Here is a 22,600-nt window from a genome sequence, read left to right as displayed (position 1 = left end):
TTGCAAGGCTTGTGTGTGATGTTGTATTACCGAGTGGGCCCCGAGATACCTCTCCGTCACACGGAGTGACAAATCCCAGTCTTGATCCATACTAACTCAACTAACACCTTCGGAGATACCTGTAGAGCATCTTTATAGTCACCCAGTTACGTTGCGACGTTTGATACACACAAAGCATTCCTCCGGTGTCAGTGAGTTATACGATCTCATGGTCATAGGAATAAATACTTGACACGCAGAAAACAGTAGCAACAAAATGACACGATCAACATGCTACGTCTATTAGTTTGGGTCTAGTCCATCACGTGATTCTCCCAATGACGTGATCCAGTTATCAAGCAACAACACCTTGTTCATAATCAGAAGACACTGACTATCATCAATCAACTGGCTAGCCAACTAGAGGCATGCTAGGGACGGTGTTTTGTCTATGTATCCACACATGTAAATGAGTCTTCATTCAATACAATTATAGCATGGATAATAAACTATTATCTTGATACAGGAATTATAATAATAACTATACATTTATTATTGCCTCTAGGGCATAATTCCAACAGCATCATCACATGTGACCTGCCAACTAGAAAAGATATATAAATTTGAGTACCGATGTCTTCTTAAACTATTCGGTATGATTTTAACCATTATTTCTACAATGTTTATAAAAAAGAAAAAGTAAAAGTGTGCCTCCAAACCCCAAAAAACTAGTGAAATTTTTTCCTCCCACCCCACCAAATTTTCCCTCCCACCCCACCATAATTTCCCTCCACTCCCTCTCCCACTACCACGCGGGACCCACCACTCCCTCTCCCACTCCCCTCTCCATTCCACTCCCCACTACCCACGCGAGATCCATTCAAGTCCCCACTCCGCCGCCCCTCCCCTGCTCTGCGCCGCCCCGCCGCCCCTCCGCCCCTCTCCCCTCTCCCCGACGACGAGTACATCGACGACGTCGACGGCTACATCTACATCGACGACGTCGACGGCTACATCTACATCGACATTGACGGCTATGACTACATCGACGACGACAACGGGTACATGTACATAATCAACAGTCGACGACGATAGGTACCTCTCCCCTCGACCCATCTCCCGTTGATAGATCCCCCTCATGTGTTCTTCTAGGGTTTGATAGATCCCCCTCATGTGTTCTTCTAGGGTTCATGGGGCTGGATCAATTGGGATGGTTCGGTACATTCATGGGGTTAGGGTTAGGGTTCATGGTGTTAGGGTTAGATTCATGGGGTTAGGGTTGTAGTTGTCATGGGGCTGGATCATGGGGTCCTGCATTTGTGATGGGTAACAAATGGGGGTACATCCCCCACCTGGTCGATCTAGGGTTAGGATTCAGTCAATCTAGGAGCTCCTGGAGGTTCTTGTTCGTATTCATGGGATTTATTCCTAGTGGTTCGTTCTATCCCCCTCTGGTTAATTAGAGTTTCCATCAGCAATACTTGCTTGTATCAGTAGCACTGGGAGAAGAAGCTACTAGGGTTGGTATCAACGGTACTTGCTTGCTTGCTCCTCTTCAATTTTCTTCCTTGCTTGCTTGTTTCTATCAGTAGCACTATGCTTGTTTCTATCAGTAGCACTTCTTTTGCTTGCTTGCTTGTATTAGTAGCACTTATGCACTTTGCTTGCTTGCTTGCTTGTATTAGTAGAACTTATGCACTTTGCTTGCTTGCTTGCACATTGCTTACTTCTTTATTCAACAAATGTTGGGCAACCAGTTGCTATGAATGCATATGTTTGCCTCCATTAGGGATACAGTTGAGTAATTACTTTGGTTATAGATGATTGCAGGTACATGGATAAAAATGCAAGTTAAAACATAAAAGTAACTGTTGTAAATAGTTAATGCATTGCTTCACATATATAGTTTTCTTCAACTATCAGTTTAGTACATTACTACCGCCTGTTTCACATGTTTTAATACTGATGCATTGCTACACTTGTATGTGCATGCTAGTCCAAGTGCTTCAATTTAGTTGCTTGCTTCAACTGTCAGTTTAGTGCTGATGCATTAACTCTATGTGCATCGCTACACGTGTATGTGCATGCTGGTCCAAGTGTTTTACATATATTAGTACTGATGCATTAACTACATCATTATATTGTTGATCCAACAAGTTTGCTAGCTTCACATGTATTACATGTATGTGCATGCTCGTCTAAATGCTTTCCTTTATTGATATAAATGCATCATTTTACTTTATCCCTGTTGTATATGATTGTTGTTTATTCTATTTTGCAAGCACCACCTCAAGATCATCCATGTCAAGGATGACAAGGTCAAACCCGAGGCCAACCAGTGGTATGCAAGTTGCTCCTCGTGGTTATACTGTCAGATTTATAAAATGTGTCTTAATATGCTAAGTGAAATGTAATATGCTAAGTAAAATATCTTGGAGGCTGGTGATGTAAAATACTGTCAGATTTTATTATGCAAATGTATTGCTGTAATCTGAATTAGCTGGCTTAGCTGTGCCAGAGTGCTGTTACTCTTCCTTAGGCCCTGTTTGGAACCATAATAGATTATGATAATCTGGATTATGAAGATAGATTATATAATCTGGTTTATAAAAATAATCTAGGTGGACATGTTTGGAGACCGGATTATATAAACTGTAATCCAGGTTTTACATCGTATAATGACCTGTGTGTCCTCAGTTTTTTTTTAAAAGAAGGATGGCGGTGGTAGGAATGTAATTATCTCCAACTTTACAAGGGTAATGAGTCATTAGCAATTCATAATCTGATTTTAGCTGGTATAGAGTAGATTATGAGTTTTTAATAATCTATCCATCTAGTTTTTATAATCTACACCATAAGCTGTCCTGTTTGGAGACAAAATAGATTATAAAAACTGGATTATATAATCTGGGTGGTTCCAAACAGGGTCTTGGTTGAATAAGTAGGATTAAATGATAATAAAATATCATAACATATGTTTGGCTGTCTGTCCATGCATTCCAACAATTAACCTAATAATTATGTTTACTTTGCCTTGTAAAGATGAGCATCCTCTTACCGAGTACGAGAAGGTTAGGGCTAGAAATATGATGAGGAACAATCGGATATTCCACTCCCTTGGCATTGATGCAATAGCGTCAATGATTAGGAAAACAAATGATGTACAAGAAGGTACAACTAATGGGGTTCAAGAAGGTAGTGGAGTTATCAGTGATGACCCAGAATATAATCCTAAGGAGGATGAAGTTGTAGTGCACAAGACTATTAAGGTGCAAACTCTGTCTTGCTTGGAGGGTTCAGGTTCTTGTATGCTCTGTGTTTCCTTGTGCTCACATATTTATTTTGTGATCTAATTTTTTCTGTGCTATTTATACAAGGCACTGAAGACAGCCAACAAGAAGAGGAAGAGCTCAGAAGCATATGCTGCAATGCCTCCAGGAAGGGTGATGGCCCCACCTCCAGGACAAACAAAGAGGATCCTGGAACCTGATGAACCTGATAGAGTCACAAGGCAGAAAGCAACTATGGCGGCTGCGACAGACCATCAGGAAAGTCCGCTGGGCATGGACTTTGAGAGCTCGGTGGAAATGCGTGATGAGTTTTTGTGAAGCTGTGCACCTGTGAAGTTGTCAATTATTTAAGTGATTGATCATTCTGGTGATGAAACAATGTCTTGCTCTATTTGAACCTGATGAAGTATTTTGTGAAGTTGTCAATTATTTAAGTTTTGTTTGGACCATTTTGTTTGGGCACTAAAGTTAGTTTGGACAACAAAAAGGCCGAGGCCCAAACAAGAAATAGACTAAGAAGGCTTGGGCCTAAAAAAAGAGTAGGCCAAGGCCCAAACTAGAATTTGTCTAAAAAGGCTTGGGCCTAAAAAAAAGTAGGCCAAGGCCCAAACAAGAACTGGACTAAAAAGAGTAGGCCAAGGCCCAAAAGAAAAGTGGACTAATAAAAAACCTCCTCAGTAAAAGATTCTATCCCAGAAATAAAAGGCCAAATTATTGGGCCCGACCCATGTAGACGACCAGAATGGACCGGGCTGAATCTTATTTACGACCTTTTCATTTGGTTATAATTCTGCCACGTCAGCCTGCCACGGTGGCTCTGACGTGGTGCGGGCAGATTGCTAGTGACCAAATCATTTGGTCGTTAAAGCTACGACCTTCTGTTTGGTCATAAAATCCTACGACCAATCCAGAAAAAGGTCGTTATAGTTCATTAAAGACCCTCGGCTTTAGACCTTTTGTTTTTTATCATAAAAAGATCACAAATGGAAATCAATAACCATTCAGTGACCAATATTGAAGGTCGTTAGTTGACATATTCTTGTAGTGGCTCTTCCTCGTAGCATACTGAAGGAGCATCATCTTGTTGTTCTCTAAGAGTTTCTCATCTCTCGCAAGCTCCGTCACTAATGGATCGAACAACTGTTGCTCGGCTTGGAGATTCTCTTTCTCCTCAGCCCTAGTGCATATCCTTATGTTCTCCAGCGCGAGGTACTGCACGTACTCACGACAATCGGGAAAGTTGAAAATCTTTTTTTTCCGTATGATACTCAAACGCCTTTGCATCGTAGGCGTGCACCGCTAACTCTTGGGTATCCCAGTGTCCAAGATGTTGGACGAAATTGTCCTTCTTGGTGGTTGCATAGTACTTAGTCCCGTTCCGCCGCACACCATGAAACTTCAGAGCCATCTAACTGTACCGACATCACATATATATACAATATAGACAATGTAACTACAATTACCCTATAAAAATACACTACATAACTACACTAAAATATTAAACTACAATTATCCTAAAAAAACTACATTACATAACTACACTAAAATCTGAAACTACAATTACCCTAAAAAACTACAGTACACAACTACATTGAAATCTCAAATTACAATTACTCTAAAAAACTAGACTACACAACTACACAAAAATCTGAAAGTATAATTAACCTAAAAAACTACACTGCACAACTACACTAAAGTATGAAATTACAATTACCCACAGAAACTACACTACACAACTACACTAAAATTTGAAACTGTAATTGCCCTAAAATACTACAGTACACAACTACATTAAAATCTGAAACTATAATTACCCTAAAAATTTACACTGCGTTCTTACACTACGAACACAACTACACTAAATTCGACACTACAATTACTCACCAACGATGGAGGCGACGGGGCTGGCGGGTCCTTGACGGCGGCGGTGGAGAAGACTGCAACGAAGACCACAACGAGGGGACAGCGATGGAGACCATGGCAAGGGGACGACGACGGAGATGACAGCGACGGTGGAGGCGATGGGCTGACGGGTCCTTGACATGAAAGTGGTGGAGGTGGAGATGGAGAAGGCGACAGTTGACACAACGACGGTGTGGAGTCGGAGACGGCGACAGGGCCGGGGCCTTGGTCGTTGCCGGCGGCGATGGAATCTAGTGATTGTGGTTGATTTGGGGATGTTTGCATGGGGAATAGATTGGGTGTGTATACGGACGGTTGGATTTGATAGACGGTGGTGTGTTTGATAGCGTTGACCAACATGGTCAACTCCATTTGCTATTTATTTTGTTGTAGTTTATTACTTGTTACCTTATTTAGATGAGAACAACATAGATTACATTAATTAATTTAGTATACTTACATATACACATTAGAAAAGGATAATTAACAATAAAGTTATAATTTACTACTAAATCTACATTAAGAACATCATCAGTGTGATGACGGTCATGAGAAGAAATGATATCATCGATTCATATGGGAGAAAAAGGTCAAGCATGCAAACGGCTAAAAGTGCATATCGAAGCATCTTGAATTTCTTGATTTGGCCTTGCATCACATCGTTCTTAAGTTGCATCTCATCTATCTGTTGTCTCAGTGGTCCAATAGAGTAGTCGAGCAACTCGCTCAGATCAACCCATATCCATTGAAGCAATATTTTCCCTCTGTTTTTTATGGATCACAATATATATACACATATTGATGTGAGCGACACTAGAAGATTTTAAGTGCGTAAATTATCTGAAAATAGATTAAAATGTATTTTTGTTCATATATGCACCTTTCCATTGTTGGCGCAGATGTAAAACTCTTGCTCTGGATTCCATTTTGTGTGTGATATATGCTTATCAACAGGGTGTCAACAGCCGCAAAGCAGCACATGACCGGTATCTTCGATGTTGGTGAGATAGCTGCCGGAATAAACAGAAGTCGCGCTGTTGTGGTGGCATGATTCGCCGAACAGGGCGTGCTGCATTTGCCGTGGGGAGATCATGGCGTAGCTCATAGGGCCAGACACGAGCTCGGCGAGGGCGACGGAGTCCCATACTTTCGAAACGCTTCGTCGATGTGGTTCCATAACTAAGAGGACCTATAACTAATTAGAGAGAAGAATTGAAAGTGAATGTATTTTGAGAACCCATGGACACTAGTTTATACTCCCTCCTTTCCGGTTTATAGGGCTCATCTCAAAATTTTCAGATTTCCATTATATTAGGCTCATTTTGAGTCTAATAGAGTTAAAGTGCTTTGAGTCCCACGCCATATTTAATTCATAGAGTTTAAAAAAAGGAGATGAGTGGCTATGCATACATCGTTTTCTACATCCATAATGAAAGTCCAATGAGAAGGAGGATGCTACATTTATTGCCTTGGAAATTGAATATGTGAGAAATATTTCATTGGTTAGTTAAAACTAGTGTCATCCACTCACAATTCACCTTGGTTGATGAGATTTCAGATTTGATCCCTATAAACCGAAAAGGAGGGAGTATAGGCCAAACTTAGTGCTGGCATTCACGAGTAACAAACGACAGCACTATATAATATATCTGTGGCGTCATAGCACATTCGACGTCAGCAATATATTCCGACTGGTCAGCTAAGCAGCAATATATTCCGACTGGTCAGCTAAGCAGGACCCACATTTTGGTGTCGTTCCTCTCTGAGTCCACGTCAGCTCTAAGTATACAAGGCTAGCGAACCAATTCATCCAACACCATGGTTATTTGAAAAAAATTAGTGCTGACATCGCGTCAAATTCGGGTGCTATGAATGTAAGTTGTGACTAGCCGTTTCTCCATTAGTGATAGCATGTGGCACACGCCGAATCTACGTGAATAAGTAGAGGGTATGCCTCATTCATCACAGATCCTATTGCTAACGCCATGTGAATCGGATGACATTCACGGGGTGTGGATTCAAGCGTTAGTTACGAAATGTCCCGGGTTTTTCTGTAAAATTTGCATTGACTAAAAGTTGTCCATCCGATTCACGATTCAATAGCCGAGATGCACTGGGAGCATCTTATCAGAGCACCTGACTACGTCGTCGCCACCGTGAGCGTGAAGAATGACCGGTTGCACACGGGGTAAAAGTATTGACAAATTTAAGATAGCGCCAGCAGCCCAGCACACGTACAGACGTACTGCAAGAGCGTAGGCGCCCAAACAACTGCTACTACTGATCACAGGGCCACGTCAACAAAGCCAACTGTGGTCTGCTGTGATTTGGATCGATCGATCGAAAGGTGCTGTGCCGGGACAAATTCACGCTTTTGACCCTTTAGATGAAGTTTAACCAGATCTGATCCTAGTGTATAATTTTTTTAGGATGCGTCAGATTATATGGTGTGGGGTATAACAACCTATCGTCGAGGTCACTAACGATAGGATTGCATGTCTATCGTAAAAAAAAATTACAGACACAATGCACGTGCGTGCCTATCGTCAGACCCCTAGACGGTAAGGTTAGACATGGTTACGCCCGTCGCTGCGGCGATGAGTCAATTTTCTACCGCCAGGGACCTTGACGATATCATCAAGGGGGTCCGACGATAAGAAAAGGGTCAGATCCCGAAATTTTATAAACTACGGTCAGATCTGGATCAACTTTTTAAAAAAGAATCAAAACACTAAATTTATCCGACGCGCAGCGGCCAACTAGTGATTCCGACCAAGCAAAATTTTGCAGCCCCACAAGTGAGAACAAACATTTCCACCAAGAATAGTCTTCGTATTATAGACTTGTTTTTTCTTTTTGCGAAAAGCTTTGATAGCATAAACTTACTTCCTCCATTCATAAATGTAATATGTTTTGGATATTTTATTATAAACTACATACAGTGTGAAAAGATTAAACAAACAGACTAAAACGTGTCTAAACATCAGATTCACAAAAGTTAGATTATCTTATATTTATAAACGATAGAGTAGCTACACCCGATTGGCTCCTTGGCCAGTGAGAATGTCATTGAGGATGTCGCAGTTGTCACCACTCCTTTGAAACTTGCTGCGTGCAGCATGCACCTTTTGATTCCGACATCTCCTTCGACCTTTCGCCAAGATAATCCATCCTGCTGTACCGAACCAACGGAAGGAAGCCACACATGTATGGATGTACCACACACGTACCTGCATTGCATGGGCCATTTCGTCCAACTGTTAACGTCTCTCACACGCTCGACGTCGTCTATCTCCGCCTTCTTTTTCTACGGTCGTCCGCCCGTACCTCCTCGATCGCCGGGACGACGGCTATGCCCGCTTTTCATTATAACCTCCTAAAAAGTACTCTCTTCGTCCCAAAATAAATGTTGTTGCTTTAGTATAAAATTTGTACTAACTTAATACAGAATTTGCGTTATTTATTTTGGAATAGAGTGAGTATAAGCCAAGAAAAATGCAGATTCTATAGATATATTACATACATTATGCTTCCTAATTTTAAAGGCCTCATTATCAAGTGAGGTCTTTAATTTGAAATTGGATCACTTGATCTTATCGGGTCAACAATTTTTGAAGGAGCTCTCTCATTCAATCATTTTAATTTATCATATTTTTTTAGCTCTCTTATTTGCTTCCGTGGTACGTCATGGAAATTGCCCCTGAAGTTTGCATAAATTACTCACCATGTCACCGGTAAGTAATAGAAAACGTTTCACAAAGCGAAAAATCTCAGACTGGGCCGGCCCATGTAAAAACCTCCTATATCACGCTCTGCACCCTGGAAGAATATCCAGCACACCGTATGGGCCAGCCCATGCACAGACGTCAGTTTTTTTAATTCCGTTTATTTATTTATCTCCAGTTCCTTTTTATTTTTCTATTTTAAACAATTTAGAAATTAAAATAACCTTTAAACTTTTAATAAACTTAAAATTTTAAATCAACATATTAAAAAAAATGTTTGTGACTTCAAAAACTGTTCGGAGTTTTTGTAAAAAATGCTCGCATATACAATAAAATGTTTGCAAGTTTGGAAAAATGTTTGTAAAATAAGAAAAGTCCATGATTTCAAATCAAACTCCATGTATTAAAAATTATTAAAAGCATTTAACAAAATGCTTTCTAATTCAAAATATGTTAATGCATTTAAAAAATGTCCTAAAAATTTAAAAATAGCTAATGCCTGTTTTGATAGTTTCTTTTTTTATTTAAATTTTTCCGTTCCATTTTTGTTTACTTCTAATTTAAATAATTTAGAATTACAAAAGCATTTGCATATTAAAAAAAGGAATTTTAAATGAAAATGTTGACGAAAACATAAAATGTTTGTGGATTCAAAAAAGGCGCCGAATTTTTATATTTTTTTTGCAAATTCCAAAACAATGTTCGTGAATTTAATAAATATATTACTGACTTATAAAAATGTTTGTTTATTCAGAAAAACTTCATGCGTTTCAAAAATGTTCGTGAATTTAAAGTAAAATCCTCCAACATAAAAAAATATGTTCATCTTTTCTAGAATTGGTCGCCAATTCAAATGAAAAAAAATATTTAAACCCGTTTGAAATATAAAAAATATTCACGATTTTTAGTAAAAGTTTGTAAATTGTAAAAAATATTTCCGATATTAAAACTGTCCTCATATTTGTAAAAAATTTCATGATAGATCTAATGTATTTAGTTAAACATTAATGCTTCTAAGTCTTTGTGAAAATATACCCGTGTGATCTTTGAGGAATTAACTGTTGGATGGATCGGATTATTATTGTATGTTTTCTAAAAAAATTCTTGAAATTAAGAATAATTCTTTGAGTTACCAAGATTTTTGACAACCATGATTTTTTTTGTGAAAATGTAAAGATTGCTTCAGCTTGTGAATAAATTTAAAAGAATAAACATTTTTTTGCATTTGTGCACAAAATTTTAAAATCAAGCGATGAAGTGTGAATGAAATATGGTCATCATCATTGAAGATTATGTTTTTTTCTCCCGTTGCAACGCACGGGCCATTTTGCTAGTATTTATAAACGATGAAGTAGCTACACCCGATTGGCTCCTTGGCTAGTGAGACTGTCATTGAGGATGTCGCAGCTGTCACCACTCCTTTGAAACTTGCTGCGTGATTTTTTTTTCCTTTTCCTAGTTCTTCTTCCAAGCGCAGGATAACCCCAAGGGGTTGTGGGTTTTTTTCTACCAATGGGAGCTTTCCCTTCACCGCCCCCATGGGGGCGGTCCACAGGGTTCATAACTACCCCTCTTACTATGGGGCATTTACCTAGTCTCTTACCATAAAAATTGCTGCATGTGCAGCAGCACCGACTATTAGAAATCCGCCAATCCACATGTGGTGTGTGAACAAGGAAATTTGTGTACCATAGTCAGTAGCTAGGTATGGATACGGAGGCCCCCGCTTCTTCCCCTGATCTTTCTTTCCCTCTTCCCACCGGGGTTCCCCTTGCTTGCTTGGCCAGCATGCTCCTTTTGATTCTGACAGCTTCTTCGACCTTTCGCCAAGATAATCCATCCTGCCATACCGAACCAAAGGAAGGAAGCCACACATGTACCACACACGTACCTGCATTGCATGGGCCATTTCGTCTAACTGTTGACATCTCTCACACGCTCGACGTCGTCTATCTCCGCCTTCTTTTCCTACGGTCGTCCGCCCGTACCTCCTCGATCGTCGGGACGACGGCTATGCCCGCTTTTCATTATAACCTTCTAAAAAGTACTCTCTTCGTTCCAAAATAAATGTTGTTGCTTTAGTATAAAATTTGTACTAACTTAATACAAAATTTGCGTCATTTATTTTGGAATAGAGTGAGTATAAGCCAAGAAAAATGCAGATTCTATAGATATATTACATACATTATGCTTCCTAATTTTAAAGGCCTCATTATCAAGTGAGGTCTTTAATTTGAAATTGGATCACTTGATTTTATCGGGTCAACAATTTTTGAAGGAGCTCTCTCATTGAATCATTTTAATTTGTCATATTTTTTTAGCTCTCTTATTTGATTGAGGTATACAATTTTAGATTTGGACCGGGCCAACAACTTCTAAAATCAATCGGCAGCAACCGAAATAAACATATCAATCTCGCACATCCTCTCATTACATAGAAAAGGGAAGCAATGACATGTCATACAATCACCAAAGGAGAAATTCACCCACATAATATGAGTTGATTAGACGATAACACAGAATCAAAACGTGAAAGGTCCGCCAAAACACTAAATTTTAAATAACGAGAAAACTCACCCCATAATCTCTCCCACTCGACAAACCAAATATCCCCTTGGTTACAAAATATAAGGTGTATAAGTTTTTTAAGAAGTCAAATTTCTTTTACTTTGATGAAGTTCAGAGCCAAAAAATATCAACATACACAATACTGAATAAAAAAATAAAAAAATATTTCTTGATTAATTTAATAATACCAATTTGATGCTGGATATAGATATATCTTTCTACAAATTTGTTCAAACTTAAAGTATTTTTAGAAAAACTAATACACCTTATACTCCCTCCGTCACTTCTAGGACAAGTATTTTCAGACGGAGGGAGTATATTATAACAAAAGGTGTAAAAAATTATGAAACCACAAAAACACCATTGCCGCAGAAAAGTGCACTCAACCCTTCTAGTGTATAACCATGCCCGAGATCTCCGAAAGCATATTTATTCATGTGTGATGATTGTTTTAGATTAGCAAGCAAAAGGAAAGCAAAATGATGCTTAAGAGTAGCACATATCATGTGGATAAATAAACACATAGGTCCAACCAAAAAAAACTACAGTTGTTATTGAAGAAAGGGTGCCTTGCGCATCCCCAAGGTTAGAGCATCTCCACCCCCCCCCCCCCCCACACACACACACACAACAACCCCCCCCCCCCAGCCCGAGGGCGCATTTTCTACCGCTGAAGCCGAAAAAAGTCATAGTCGCGCCCCCAGATCCTCTTTTTCACCGGTTTGGGCAGAAATTACAACCGACAAACCCAAGTGGAACCCAGCGCATCGGGGTTCGCCTAGGGGCATGGGGTGAGACAAAAAAGACGCGTGGGCCCTGTGCTGTCGGCGACACCGGCCGCTTTTCCCCTTTCCCTCCATTTCTCGTTACCGACCCCTTTTCCCCCACCACTCCTGCCATTCTCCCTAGATCCGCCCGCCATGCCGCTGAAGAAGTATGCGCCCCCTCGCCTAGCCAGCGATTCCGTCCAACCAAAGCAGAGGAAGCCTAGGGCTCCGATGGCAAGGCCCCCGGGCTTGACGAACAACCAGTGGCAAGCCGACATTGATCGCCAGTTGGCGGCCACGACTGATCGGCAGAACAGGCTCAACATGAAGAGGGTCAGGGACACGGCGGCGAGGCAGGAGGAGGCATCTCGCGTGGGAATGACGAACCTTCCGCCTAATCAACAGGCCGACCAGTACCCACAAGGCGCGTGGGGGAGCCAACAGAGCGTCGCGTTGCCGGACACTTCTCTCCTTCACTGTTGGGCACACACCCTCGCCCGAGTACGTCGACGGCGACGCACTAGGCAGCTTCAACCCTAACATCTCCTTCCCGCATGGCTCAGCCCCCCCCCCTTTCAGCCCCGACCCGTGCATTGTTGGAAATATGCCCTAGAGGCAATAATAAAGTGGTTATTGTTATATTTCCTTGTTCATGATTATTGTTTATTATCCATGCTATAATTGTATTGATTGGAAACTCAAATACATGTGTGGATACATAGACAACAAAGTGTCCCTAGTAAGTCTCTGCTGGACTAGCTCGTTGATCAAAGATGGCTAAGGTTTCCTAGTCATAGATATGAGTTGTCATTTGATAATGGGATCACATCAAGGAGAATGATGTGATGGACAAGACCCAAACTTTAAGCATAGCATTTGATCGTATCCAGTTTGCTGCTACTGCTTTCTGGATGTCAATGTATCTGTTCCTATGACCATGAGATCATGCAACTCACTGACAACGGAGGAATTCCTTGTGTGTACCAAACGTCATAATGTAACTGGGTGATTATAAAGGTGCTCTACAAGTATCTCCGATGGTATCTTTTGAGTTGGTATGGATCAAGACTGGGATTTTTCACTCCTTGTGACGGAGAGGTATCTCGGGGCCCACTTGGTAATACAACATCGCAGTAAGCTTGCAAGCAATGTAACTAAGGAGTTAGACACCGGATCTTGTACTACGGAACGAGTAGTGATACTTCCCGGTAACGAGATTGAACTAGGTATGGAGATACCGATTATCGAATGTCGGGCAACTAGCATACCGATGGACAAAGGGAACTGCATACGAGATTAGCTGAATACTTGACATTGTGGTTCGACCGATATAGATCTTCGTAAAATATGTAGGAACCAATATGGGCATCCAGGTCCCGCTATTGCTTATTGGCCGTAGAGGTGTCTTGGTCATGTCTGCATAGTTCTCGAACCCGCGGGGTCTGCACACTTAACGTTCGACGACGGTCTAGTATAGTTGAGTTATTGTGAATGATGACCGAAGGTTGTTCGGAGTCGCAGATGAGATCCCGGATATAACGAGGAGGTTCAAAATGGTCCGAAGGAAAATATTGATATATGGGAAGTTCGTATTCGAGTTCCGAAAAAGTTCCGGAAGGTAACCAGTTTTGTGACGGAGGTTCCGAAAGAGTTCCGGGGGTCCACCGGGAGGGTCCATCTGCCCCGGAGGTCCCCATGCGTTGTGAGACGTGGCGCACCAGTCCCTGGTGGGCTGACCGCCCCTCCCACCTAAGGCCCATGCGGCCAAGGAGGAGGGCTGGCATAGAGGTGGCAACTGCCCCTCCTTCCTTGGGGGTCAAGCCACTTGGTGGCCGCCGCCCCACCCTAGGGGAAACCCTAATGCGCTGGCTTCCTCCTCCTTCCCTCCTATATATACTAGAGTAGAGGGAGGGCAACCGCACCAGAAAACAGCCGCGATTCTGGCCTCCTCTCTCTCGTAGTTCCTCTCTCCCGTTTTGTCGCGGCACCGCTTGGAGAAGCCCTGTCGGGACAGCTCCACCACGAACGCCACCACTATGTCGTGATGCCGGGAACTCAAGCTACTTCTTCACAATTGCTCGCTGGATCGAGCAGGTGAAGGTGTCATCGAGTTGTACGTGTGTTGAACGTGGAGGTGTCGGCCGTTCGGTACTTCATCGGGACGTTCGCGATTGGACTGCAGGACGGATCGTGATTTGATCGGGAAGACGTTTGACTACATCAACCGTGTTTCCTAATGCTTCCCCGCTCAGCGATCAACAAGAGTATGTAGATGCACTGCCCCTCTCGTAGTTGTTGATCTCCATAGATTGATGTTGGTGGGCGTATTTTTTTATTTCTCATGCGACGTTTTTCAACAGTGGCATCATGAGCTAGGTCTATGAGCAGTGCCATTTTGTTTTGACCGTCCATCTTTTGTTGGTTTTCCAATGGATACAAGTCGATCTGTTTGTGTGTAAAAACACGGTGATCCTCACGAGCCGCAGGATCGTCCACCGTGACAGTGAAGAATGACCGTGCGCACACGTACCGCGTAAATAATGGATAATCTCGTAGTGTTCGTTTTCTTAACAAAACAAAAATGAGAAAATCTATTTAGAAGTGTGCGCACCGTTGTGTTTCCATGCGGCGGGTGCACAACGCCATCCATTGTCCATTCTATCCATATATGAGGGTCTGAGTTGATTTTAATCAGATTTCACGTGAATCCCTTTCCTCTTTGTAGCACTCATGTAGGGGTTTGTCAGCTAGGTGAGGTCAGCAGGAAGTAGCTAGGTATAGATTTTTTAAACTAAAACTACTGTACCATGTAGGTGTGTGTGACCAGCCGCTGCCATGCTTCTCTCCTTACTACTCCCTTTGTACCACATTATTTATTATTGGGAGAACTAAACTAGTTCTCCCCAACAACAAATATTATCAAACAGAGCGAGTAGTACTCATTATTTTTTATATTTTGTCATGTTGCTATAGTACATAATTAGGTATAGTATCCCTACTACAATAGTTATTGAATAGTAATGTGACTATTTTTTTGTCTCTTAATTCATCAAATATCTAGAAATTTGTATTATTGATATAATCTAATCAAGACCAAGATGTTTTTTTAAGTCTTTTCACCCTTGGAAAAAACTATAAAAAGACACATACTCATTACTTATTACTGTGTATACCCGTGTGGTGGTGCGGAACATACACTCGGCGTGCTTTATGAAAATAATATGGTAATTTGATAAAATTAAATCGACAATCAACTAGACAAGTGACGACAAAACATCCTTCAACAATCTTTATGAAATAAGCGGACACTCTGTAGGATTAAATGGCAAGGGCAACAAAATAATGTGGTAACTAGTTTTTATAACCAATGACAATCTTTATGAAATAACCGGACACTCTGTAGAACTAAATGACAAGCGCAAGAAAATAATGCGGTAACTAGTTTTTTCAAGTAATGACAACCGTTATGAGATAATTGGACACTCTGTAGAATTAAATGGTAAGCGCAACAAAATAATATGGTAATTAGTTTTTACAAGCAATGAAAATCTTTATAAAATAACCGAACAGTCTGTAGAATTAAATGGAAAGCACAACAAAATAATGAGGCAAGTAGTTTTTATAACCAGTGATAATCTTTAGGAAATAACTGGCCATTAGGGGTGTGTTTGGTTTCAGGATGAGGTGGAATCGGACGGGTTGGTTCCATCCCTAGCAGTCGTTCTCGTGTTTAGTTGGGTTAGGAATCGGAATTGGGTCATCCGCATGCAGGGAATATTCCCTCCAGATGCTTCACCAAGTGATTCCACCGATTTGGAGGAATCGACTCGTTATTCGTCCGAGAAAGCAAAGAAAAAAAATAACCGAGCAATTCTCACCGCGTTCACCCCCGCACCCGAACAAAAGTTTTCGTGGTTATTTTTTCGTGGTTATTTTTTCTCGTTTTTGTGATTAATTTTTTTCGTGGTTATTTTTTCATTTTCGTGATTATTTTTCGTAAATATTTGATATGTACTCATGATCATATATTTTTATTTGCCTGTGTTGAAAATAGAAAGAAAATGTTGCTGAAAATTTAAATTATAGGCTTGTTAAATGCAAATAACTCTATTTGTTCAGAAATGTAATCTCACCATTTATATCGAAGAGGTGAGTGGTATCAGATTCTTCTCGTTTCATCTCTCCAACTAAACACCAGGACGGAACCAACCCATGACTTTTTTTATCATCAACTGAACACAAGGATGAAACCAACCCATGACTTCGGGACGGAACCATGACATTCCATGACTTTCGGTCCTCAAACCAAACACACCCTATGTCAAATTAAATGGGGCAACTAGCTTTTACAACCAATGGCAATCATTATGAAATAACTGGCTATTAAGCATAGTTAAAATGGCAAGCGTGAAAAAATAATGCGGCAACTAGCCTTTCTAACAACCAAAAAGCTTTATGAGATAACTGAGTAGAATTAAACTGATAAGTAGTAGAACAAAACAATGTGACAACTAGTTAGAACAATCAACAAACTTAAGATAATATGGCAACTCGGAAGAATTAGTCAGCTAGGTAAAAAAACACAACTAGTTTTTTAGTAACTAACAAGCTTTATGAGACAACATGTCAGCTAGATAGAATTAAAATGACAAGCACAACAAAACAGCATTGTGATAGCTGGATTTTCTTAAGCACAACCAAGCTTTTATGAAATGATGTCACAGTTTAATAGAATTAAACCGGAAACCAGCTAGGCAAATAGAAGAAATTATTTGTGGGGCAAATTTTCCAATATGCTAATTTTGTACATATTGCATAAAAACGTCACAGCAAGTCTGCTCTCTTAACTTAGGTGTAAAATAAAATTTGACTTTATTTTATAGCAACACTTTGTTTTTTTCTAGTGGAATGGAGAGATTGGTTGCTAAACTGCATGCATACAGTGACACTGCACAGGATGAAAGCGACTTTGTTAGAAATCCTTTTTTTGCAACATTGATTTCACGCATGGATGGGTACCGGACCTACTGTCCTCTAATAATAAAACGCGCAGCGCTTCTGTCGTCCGTCGTCGGTCATTTTGCATAAAAGTCCCTCCGCTTCTGGGTATTCAACTCGCAGTCCTGTTTTAAGTGGATACTTTGAGAAAACGTTTCGTTCTTACACAAAACCCCTTGTAGTTTTGCCTACTCAACCCGCAATCCTTTTTTACCTAAATCTGGATTGGGTCAACGCGGCGGCTCGAGCGGCTGGGACGATGCGGCGGCTCGAGCTCCCTCTCCCCTCCCGATCCCAGCCGTCATCGGGCGAACGACCCCGGCAACGCTCGATCCGGTACTGCCCCGGCCGACGCCCTCGCCTCCCGATCCCAGCCGCCAAGAGGCGACCAAACCCGATGACCCTGGATCCGGCATTACGCCGGCCGCCAGTCGACGCGACGGCAGGCGGCGAAGCAACCTCGGCGACGTAGGGCGGCGCTGGTCAGTCCATTATCCTCTCCATGCTCTCATTCCTCGGCGTATTTGCAGATAATCCAGTTCCAAAGCTGAAGCTGAAGGTGAATTGACTGCTCTGTTGCTTCTTTCCTAGAAAAATACACCCCTCGGTACAAGTGGCTTGAATCCGAGTTCCCCAAGGTGAACAGAAGCGAGACGCCATGGCTGATCGTTCTGATGCACGCCCCGTGGTACAACAGCTACAACTACCATTACATGGAAGGTGAAAGCATGAGAGTGATGTACGAGCCATGGTTTGTGAAGTACAAAGTCGATCTCGTGTTTGCAGGGCATGTCCACACTTACGAACGGATGTCTACTGTCTCTTCAACCGCGCTAGGGGAACAGGTCTGTATTTTTGCTGATGAATATCTGTACGAAATTCCCTTGTCACTTGTGTTCTGAAATTGATTTTTTGTTTGTTCTAGAGTTGATCTCGGATCTTTTGCAAGCTTGCTCCCTTTGGGAGAAATTTGATGTGTATGTATATCATTTTCTTGATATAATCGTTGAAACCTTTAATTGTGAGAATATACAAATGCAACATGATATAAAAACAAGAGTAATCTGATCCCTAGATATGGTTCTGTAAAAAGAAAGAATATGTCTTTTCAGCTGGTTTGTCGCCAGCCATTAATTATGTTTTTGATGTTTTGCTTATAGATGTTGATTTGTAATAAGCAGCCAGTAATGCTCCGGAAATTTGATAGTGGAGTGAAGGCGATCCAGACCAAGACGCATAGTGATGATGAGGTATGTCGTGGCAATGATAAGTCCAGATGTCATTTTAGATTCATACTAAATAGCGCTGCATGACATAGCAGGAGTAAGCTAGCAGCCATACAAAACAGTGCCTTGATTTTGTGTCTAGACCTGGCAAATATGATTCTCACCTAAATCATAGTTTTAGCCAAAAGTATGAATGAATGACTGGTTCTGTTTTTGTGTTGTTACTGGTATCTACATGTTTCCATGCACTCGTCGGCTTGTCGCCAGTTGCGTTGCACCTACCATCTTTAGTAGCATATAGTCACATACTGATCTCCCCCCGATAAAAATAGGTATTTGCAAGAATCTCATCACTCGCGCAAAAGCCGGATGCTCTTCTGAAAGGAATAAGCCCGAGCGACGCTGCATTTACACTGGGGATTGCACCAGCTTTAGCGAAGGAGCATCTTCTAAATGCAGAAAACAAAGGTGTCCTGAGATTGCTCCTTTTCAAGTATTTTGCAAGACATGTATTTAGTTCCAGGCTGAATGAACTAACCAATATAAAGCAAATTCTCAGGTCTCCTCTGCAGGGATGTCAGCCCAGATGGATTCCGCTTCTACATCAATTTGTTTAACGAGATTAATCCCCAGAATATTTATTCATGAGTAGACTCCCCAGCTTCACCCTCAAGTTTTTTTTGTTGGAACAATTTGTTGTTGTATTCCTAGGTTTTTCCATGTTATTTTCAGAGCATGCATATTGCATGAAAATGGTATGCGTTTTACTAGCTGTGTATTTTCCAGGCCAAAAACACATGGACTATACCACACTTGGATCTCTGTGGCAATGGCAGCACACTGACACAATTTTGATTCATGAAAAAGTGGAGTTCAGCTGACTGAACTTTGATGTGACTTTTTGCCTGAATGTTCCGCCGTGTTGTATCTTATTTACAAATTACAAGGCATAATGTTTTTATCATTTGGTTGATCAATGACTTCTGGTGTGCCGTATATGTAAGTTCAGTCGAGGATTTTGGATAGTTTTTTACTGAGCCACAAAAGAGTTTCAACAAAGGCATGTAATGGGGCAACATTTTTCTTTGCCAATCATTATGTACTGCAAGTCCAGAGTTAATATACCCTGATACAAAGCTATTGCAGAAGCCGATTCTCTATTCTCAGGCATTGTGTCAAATGCATCGTTGTATCCTGTTTAGGCATGACTACATTACATGAACATCAGCCAAATAACTGAGCATTCTTAAAGCCGCTCTTGTGCTTTAGTATGTCACAAGGCGCTCATCCGCAGATCCACCTCCTGCTGTCGTCACGTTGCTCCCTGATCCCCCGTGCCGCCCTTGAGGTCTGCCGTGCCAGCATCGACACGGGCATGCTCTTGGCCTTCAGAGCAAGGTGTTGTTCATGTTGTGCAATATATGTTGATGCAAGCGCTAGGGTGTGAGTGACACTTCTAATCCAGTTTAGATACGAATTACTAGCTTGTAGTAGTATTTCTAAAACGATTTTTGGCGGCCATTTTCATCGACGATACTGCTTGTGTGCTCCCCCCTCTGTAAGCTATGAGCATTGATATAATTTCGAGTTCTGTTACCGTACACCCGCTTTGCTAAACATATTTCTCCCTAATAATAAAGCGGCTATTGCTTCTATCGTCCGTCCGGTCGCCGTCGTTTTTGCAGAAAGGTCCCTATGGTTTTTGAGAATTTAACCCGCGGTCCCTTCTTAAGTGGATCTGAAAAAGTTTTGTTTCTACACAACAACCCCTACATTTGTAAGAATTCACCCTGCGGTCCTTTGTTTATCTTATCCATGTGCAGGTGAGGCGCAGGAGACGTGCTCAGGCGGGGGGAGGAAGGACGGCTCGCCGTGGTCGGACGGGAGGAGGGAGGTCGCGGTGTTCGAGCAGAAGGAGGGAGGCCGCCTCCATCTGGCCACTGTTGGCGCCGTGCTCGAGCGGGAGGAGGGAGGCCACCTCCATCTATACGTCGGCGGCGGCGGCCACGTGGAGGAGCTGTCCCCAATCGCATGTCGTTTCCCCGCGCCGCACAAGATCGGCCATGGCCGCCTCGAGTTCGTCTGGAAGAAGATGCTCGCTCGCGTTGACCCCCTGCAGTTGTCCGCCAGTTGGGCCGCGCTTGTGGAATCAGCTCGGTTGACGCACTCGGGCTTCTCGGATCGAGCACCTTGAGCAATTTTGTGGTTTGATTCAAGAATTTGTGGCATACTATGGTCATTGCAATTGTGTTTTTGTGGTAATTGTGCAGCTTTATGATGCAGTTGGAGTTTGAACCAATGATACTGACACCCATTGTCTATATGTAGGTGTGACATTTTCTCGATGTACCTATCCTCTCGATGAACATGTGCTATTGCTGGTGCTTTTGGTTGTGAAAAAACTTTCATTAGTTGGACACTTTCATTATGAAGTGATCGCCTTACTATCATGTTGTCATAGCTGCATAAACATCTTCTTCAATAATATTTTCATGGTGCCATCTCTATACCGCCACTGAGTTTCAAAATCTCCACAATACTACTATAATTTTGAAGTTGTGGTTTATGTGGGATGTGATGAAATAGGAAATCAAATGACCGAGTTCTTGGATTTCTTCCAATCGACAATGACATTGACCAATGAATGTGAAGAGTGAGCCTCTTCAAGGGTGGCCCTTCTCTTCTCCCCGAGATTGATGTGGCTGTAGCATGCTTGCTCTTCACGTGTACGTGCTTGTTATGTTTACTTGCATCTAACGAAAATTTGCACATTTAACTTTATCATAGAAGTTTAGTAAAATCGAATATAAAAAATGGTGTACAATGATACATGAATCGATTATGCTTTTTTTTTACCCGATGCAACACACGGACATTTATGTTAGTAGACCACATGCATGGCAGGCTTTTTGTCAGGTAATGGATTAACAGTCGGCAAAGAAGCCGCCGCACCGGAACGCATCGATGGGGCGTCCAACAAAAATACAGGTACTGCAAAGCGATCAACCGATTAATCACCAAGTTAGCAACGACCACACACACGTACGCGTGCATGGGCCACGTCAATCAAGACAGCAACGTCACGGGCGGGGCAGCCGTGCCGTGATGCGCTGTGCTTCGGTCCGGTCGACCGATCGAGATCGAGATCTCGAAAGGTGCACGCGCGCGCCGGCCAACCTGTGATTCCGACCCAGCCAAATTCCGCGGCCCGATCGACAAGCTACAACACAAATTTTTGCAGGGAGAAAAAGCAAACCCAAAGCTGAAGAATTATTCTCGGGAACCCATCGAGAAATCATGCACTTTGTTGAATCTCAAGGGGGACACACAGCGGTTTAGTCTTCCAGAAATCGTGCACTTTGATTTTTTAACTTGATATAAAAGCTACTCCTTCTGTTCCTAAATACTTGTTGTTGAGAAGATTTACACTAATTCTTTCCAACAACAAGTATTATGGTATAGAGTAAGTAGTACTCCCTTCATCTTAAAATAAATGTCTTAAACTTATTACTCCTAGATGTATATACATCTAGGAGTATAAATTTATATTAAAGCTAGTATAAATTAAAGCTATAAGTATTTCTGGAAGTATTAAACCTAGAAGCATAATTTTATATTAAAGCTAGTATAAATTAAGATACTTAATTAGGAACGAAGGAAGTATATATCATAGGTAGAGCAGGCCCAACTGGCCTACACCCGATTGGCTCCTTGGTCAGAGAGAATGTCATCGAGAGATGTGGCCAGCAGCTGTCTCCAGCATCTTTGAAATTAACTTGCTGCTGCTTTTGATTCCGACCATTAGGTTCGACATTTCGCCAAGAAAATCCTGCCGTACTTGACCTGACTAACGGAAGGAAGCTAGGCCACCTATGCATGTAGCACGTACGTACGTGCATGGGGTTTGTTGTTGCGCTGACCATGCGTGCTCATGCAGTGTCATTTCGTCCACGTCTATGTATCTTTGATTTTTTCGGGGTGAAACTTGGTGTTATTCCACTACAGTCTACTAATACTTCTTTCGTCCCAAAATAACTGTCTTAAGTTTTGTATAACTTCGTACTAGAGCTAGTACAAAGTTGAGACAATTATTTTAAAACGGAGGGAGTACAAACTACTTCCTACTGTGTGGGACATGACATAAC

General features: G+C 41.7%; 1 protein-coding gene across 1 annotated transcript; it reads left to right on the top strand.

The window, feature by feature from the left end:
- Positions 1–18,254: 18,254 nt before the first annotated feature.
- Positions 18,255–19,103, top strand: LOC123442254 (vacuolar protein sorting-associated protein 36-like). The gene is made up of 3 exons (XM_045118291.1): positions 18,255–18,479; positions 18,788–18,923; positions 19,015–19,103. The coding sequence occupies exons 1-3, from the start codon at positions 18,390–18,392 to the stop codon at positions 19,101–19,103; spliced, it is 315 nt and encodes a 104-aa protein (XP_044974226.1). The 5' UTR covers positions 18,255–18,389.
- The last annotated feature ends 3,497 nt before the right edge of the window (positions 19,104–22,600 follow it).

This window comes from Hordeum vulgare, chromosome 3H, assembly GCF_904849725.1.
Source record: "Hordeum vulgare subsp. vulgare chromosome 3H, MorexV3_pseudomolecules_assembly, whole genome shotgun sequence".
In the NCBI taxonomy this organism is placed as follows: Eukaryota; Viridiplantae; Streptophyta; class Magnoliopsida; order Poales; family Poaceae; genus Hordeum; species Hordeum vulgare.
Note: the sequence above shows the minus strand (reverse complement) of the source record. Positions and strands in the feature narration are given on the sequence as shown.

Coding starts and splice junctions, on each gene's coding strand:
- LOC123442254 (XM_045118291.1), top strand. CDS start 18,390: ATGTTGATTTGTAATAAGCAGCCAGTAATGCTCCGGAAATTTGATAGT. Junction 18,480..18,787: donor AGACGCATAGTGATGATGAG/GTATGTCGTGGC, acceptor CGATAAAAATAG/GTATTTGCAAGAATCTCATC. Junction 18,924..19,014: donor TCTAAATGCAGAAAACAAAG/GTGTCCTGAGAT, acceptor GCAAATTCTCAG/GTCTCCTCTGCAGGGATGTC.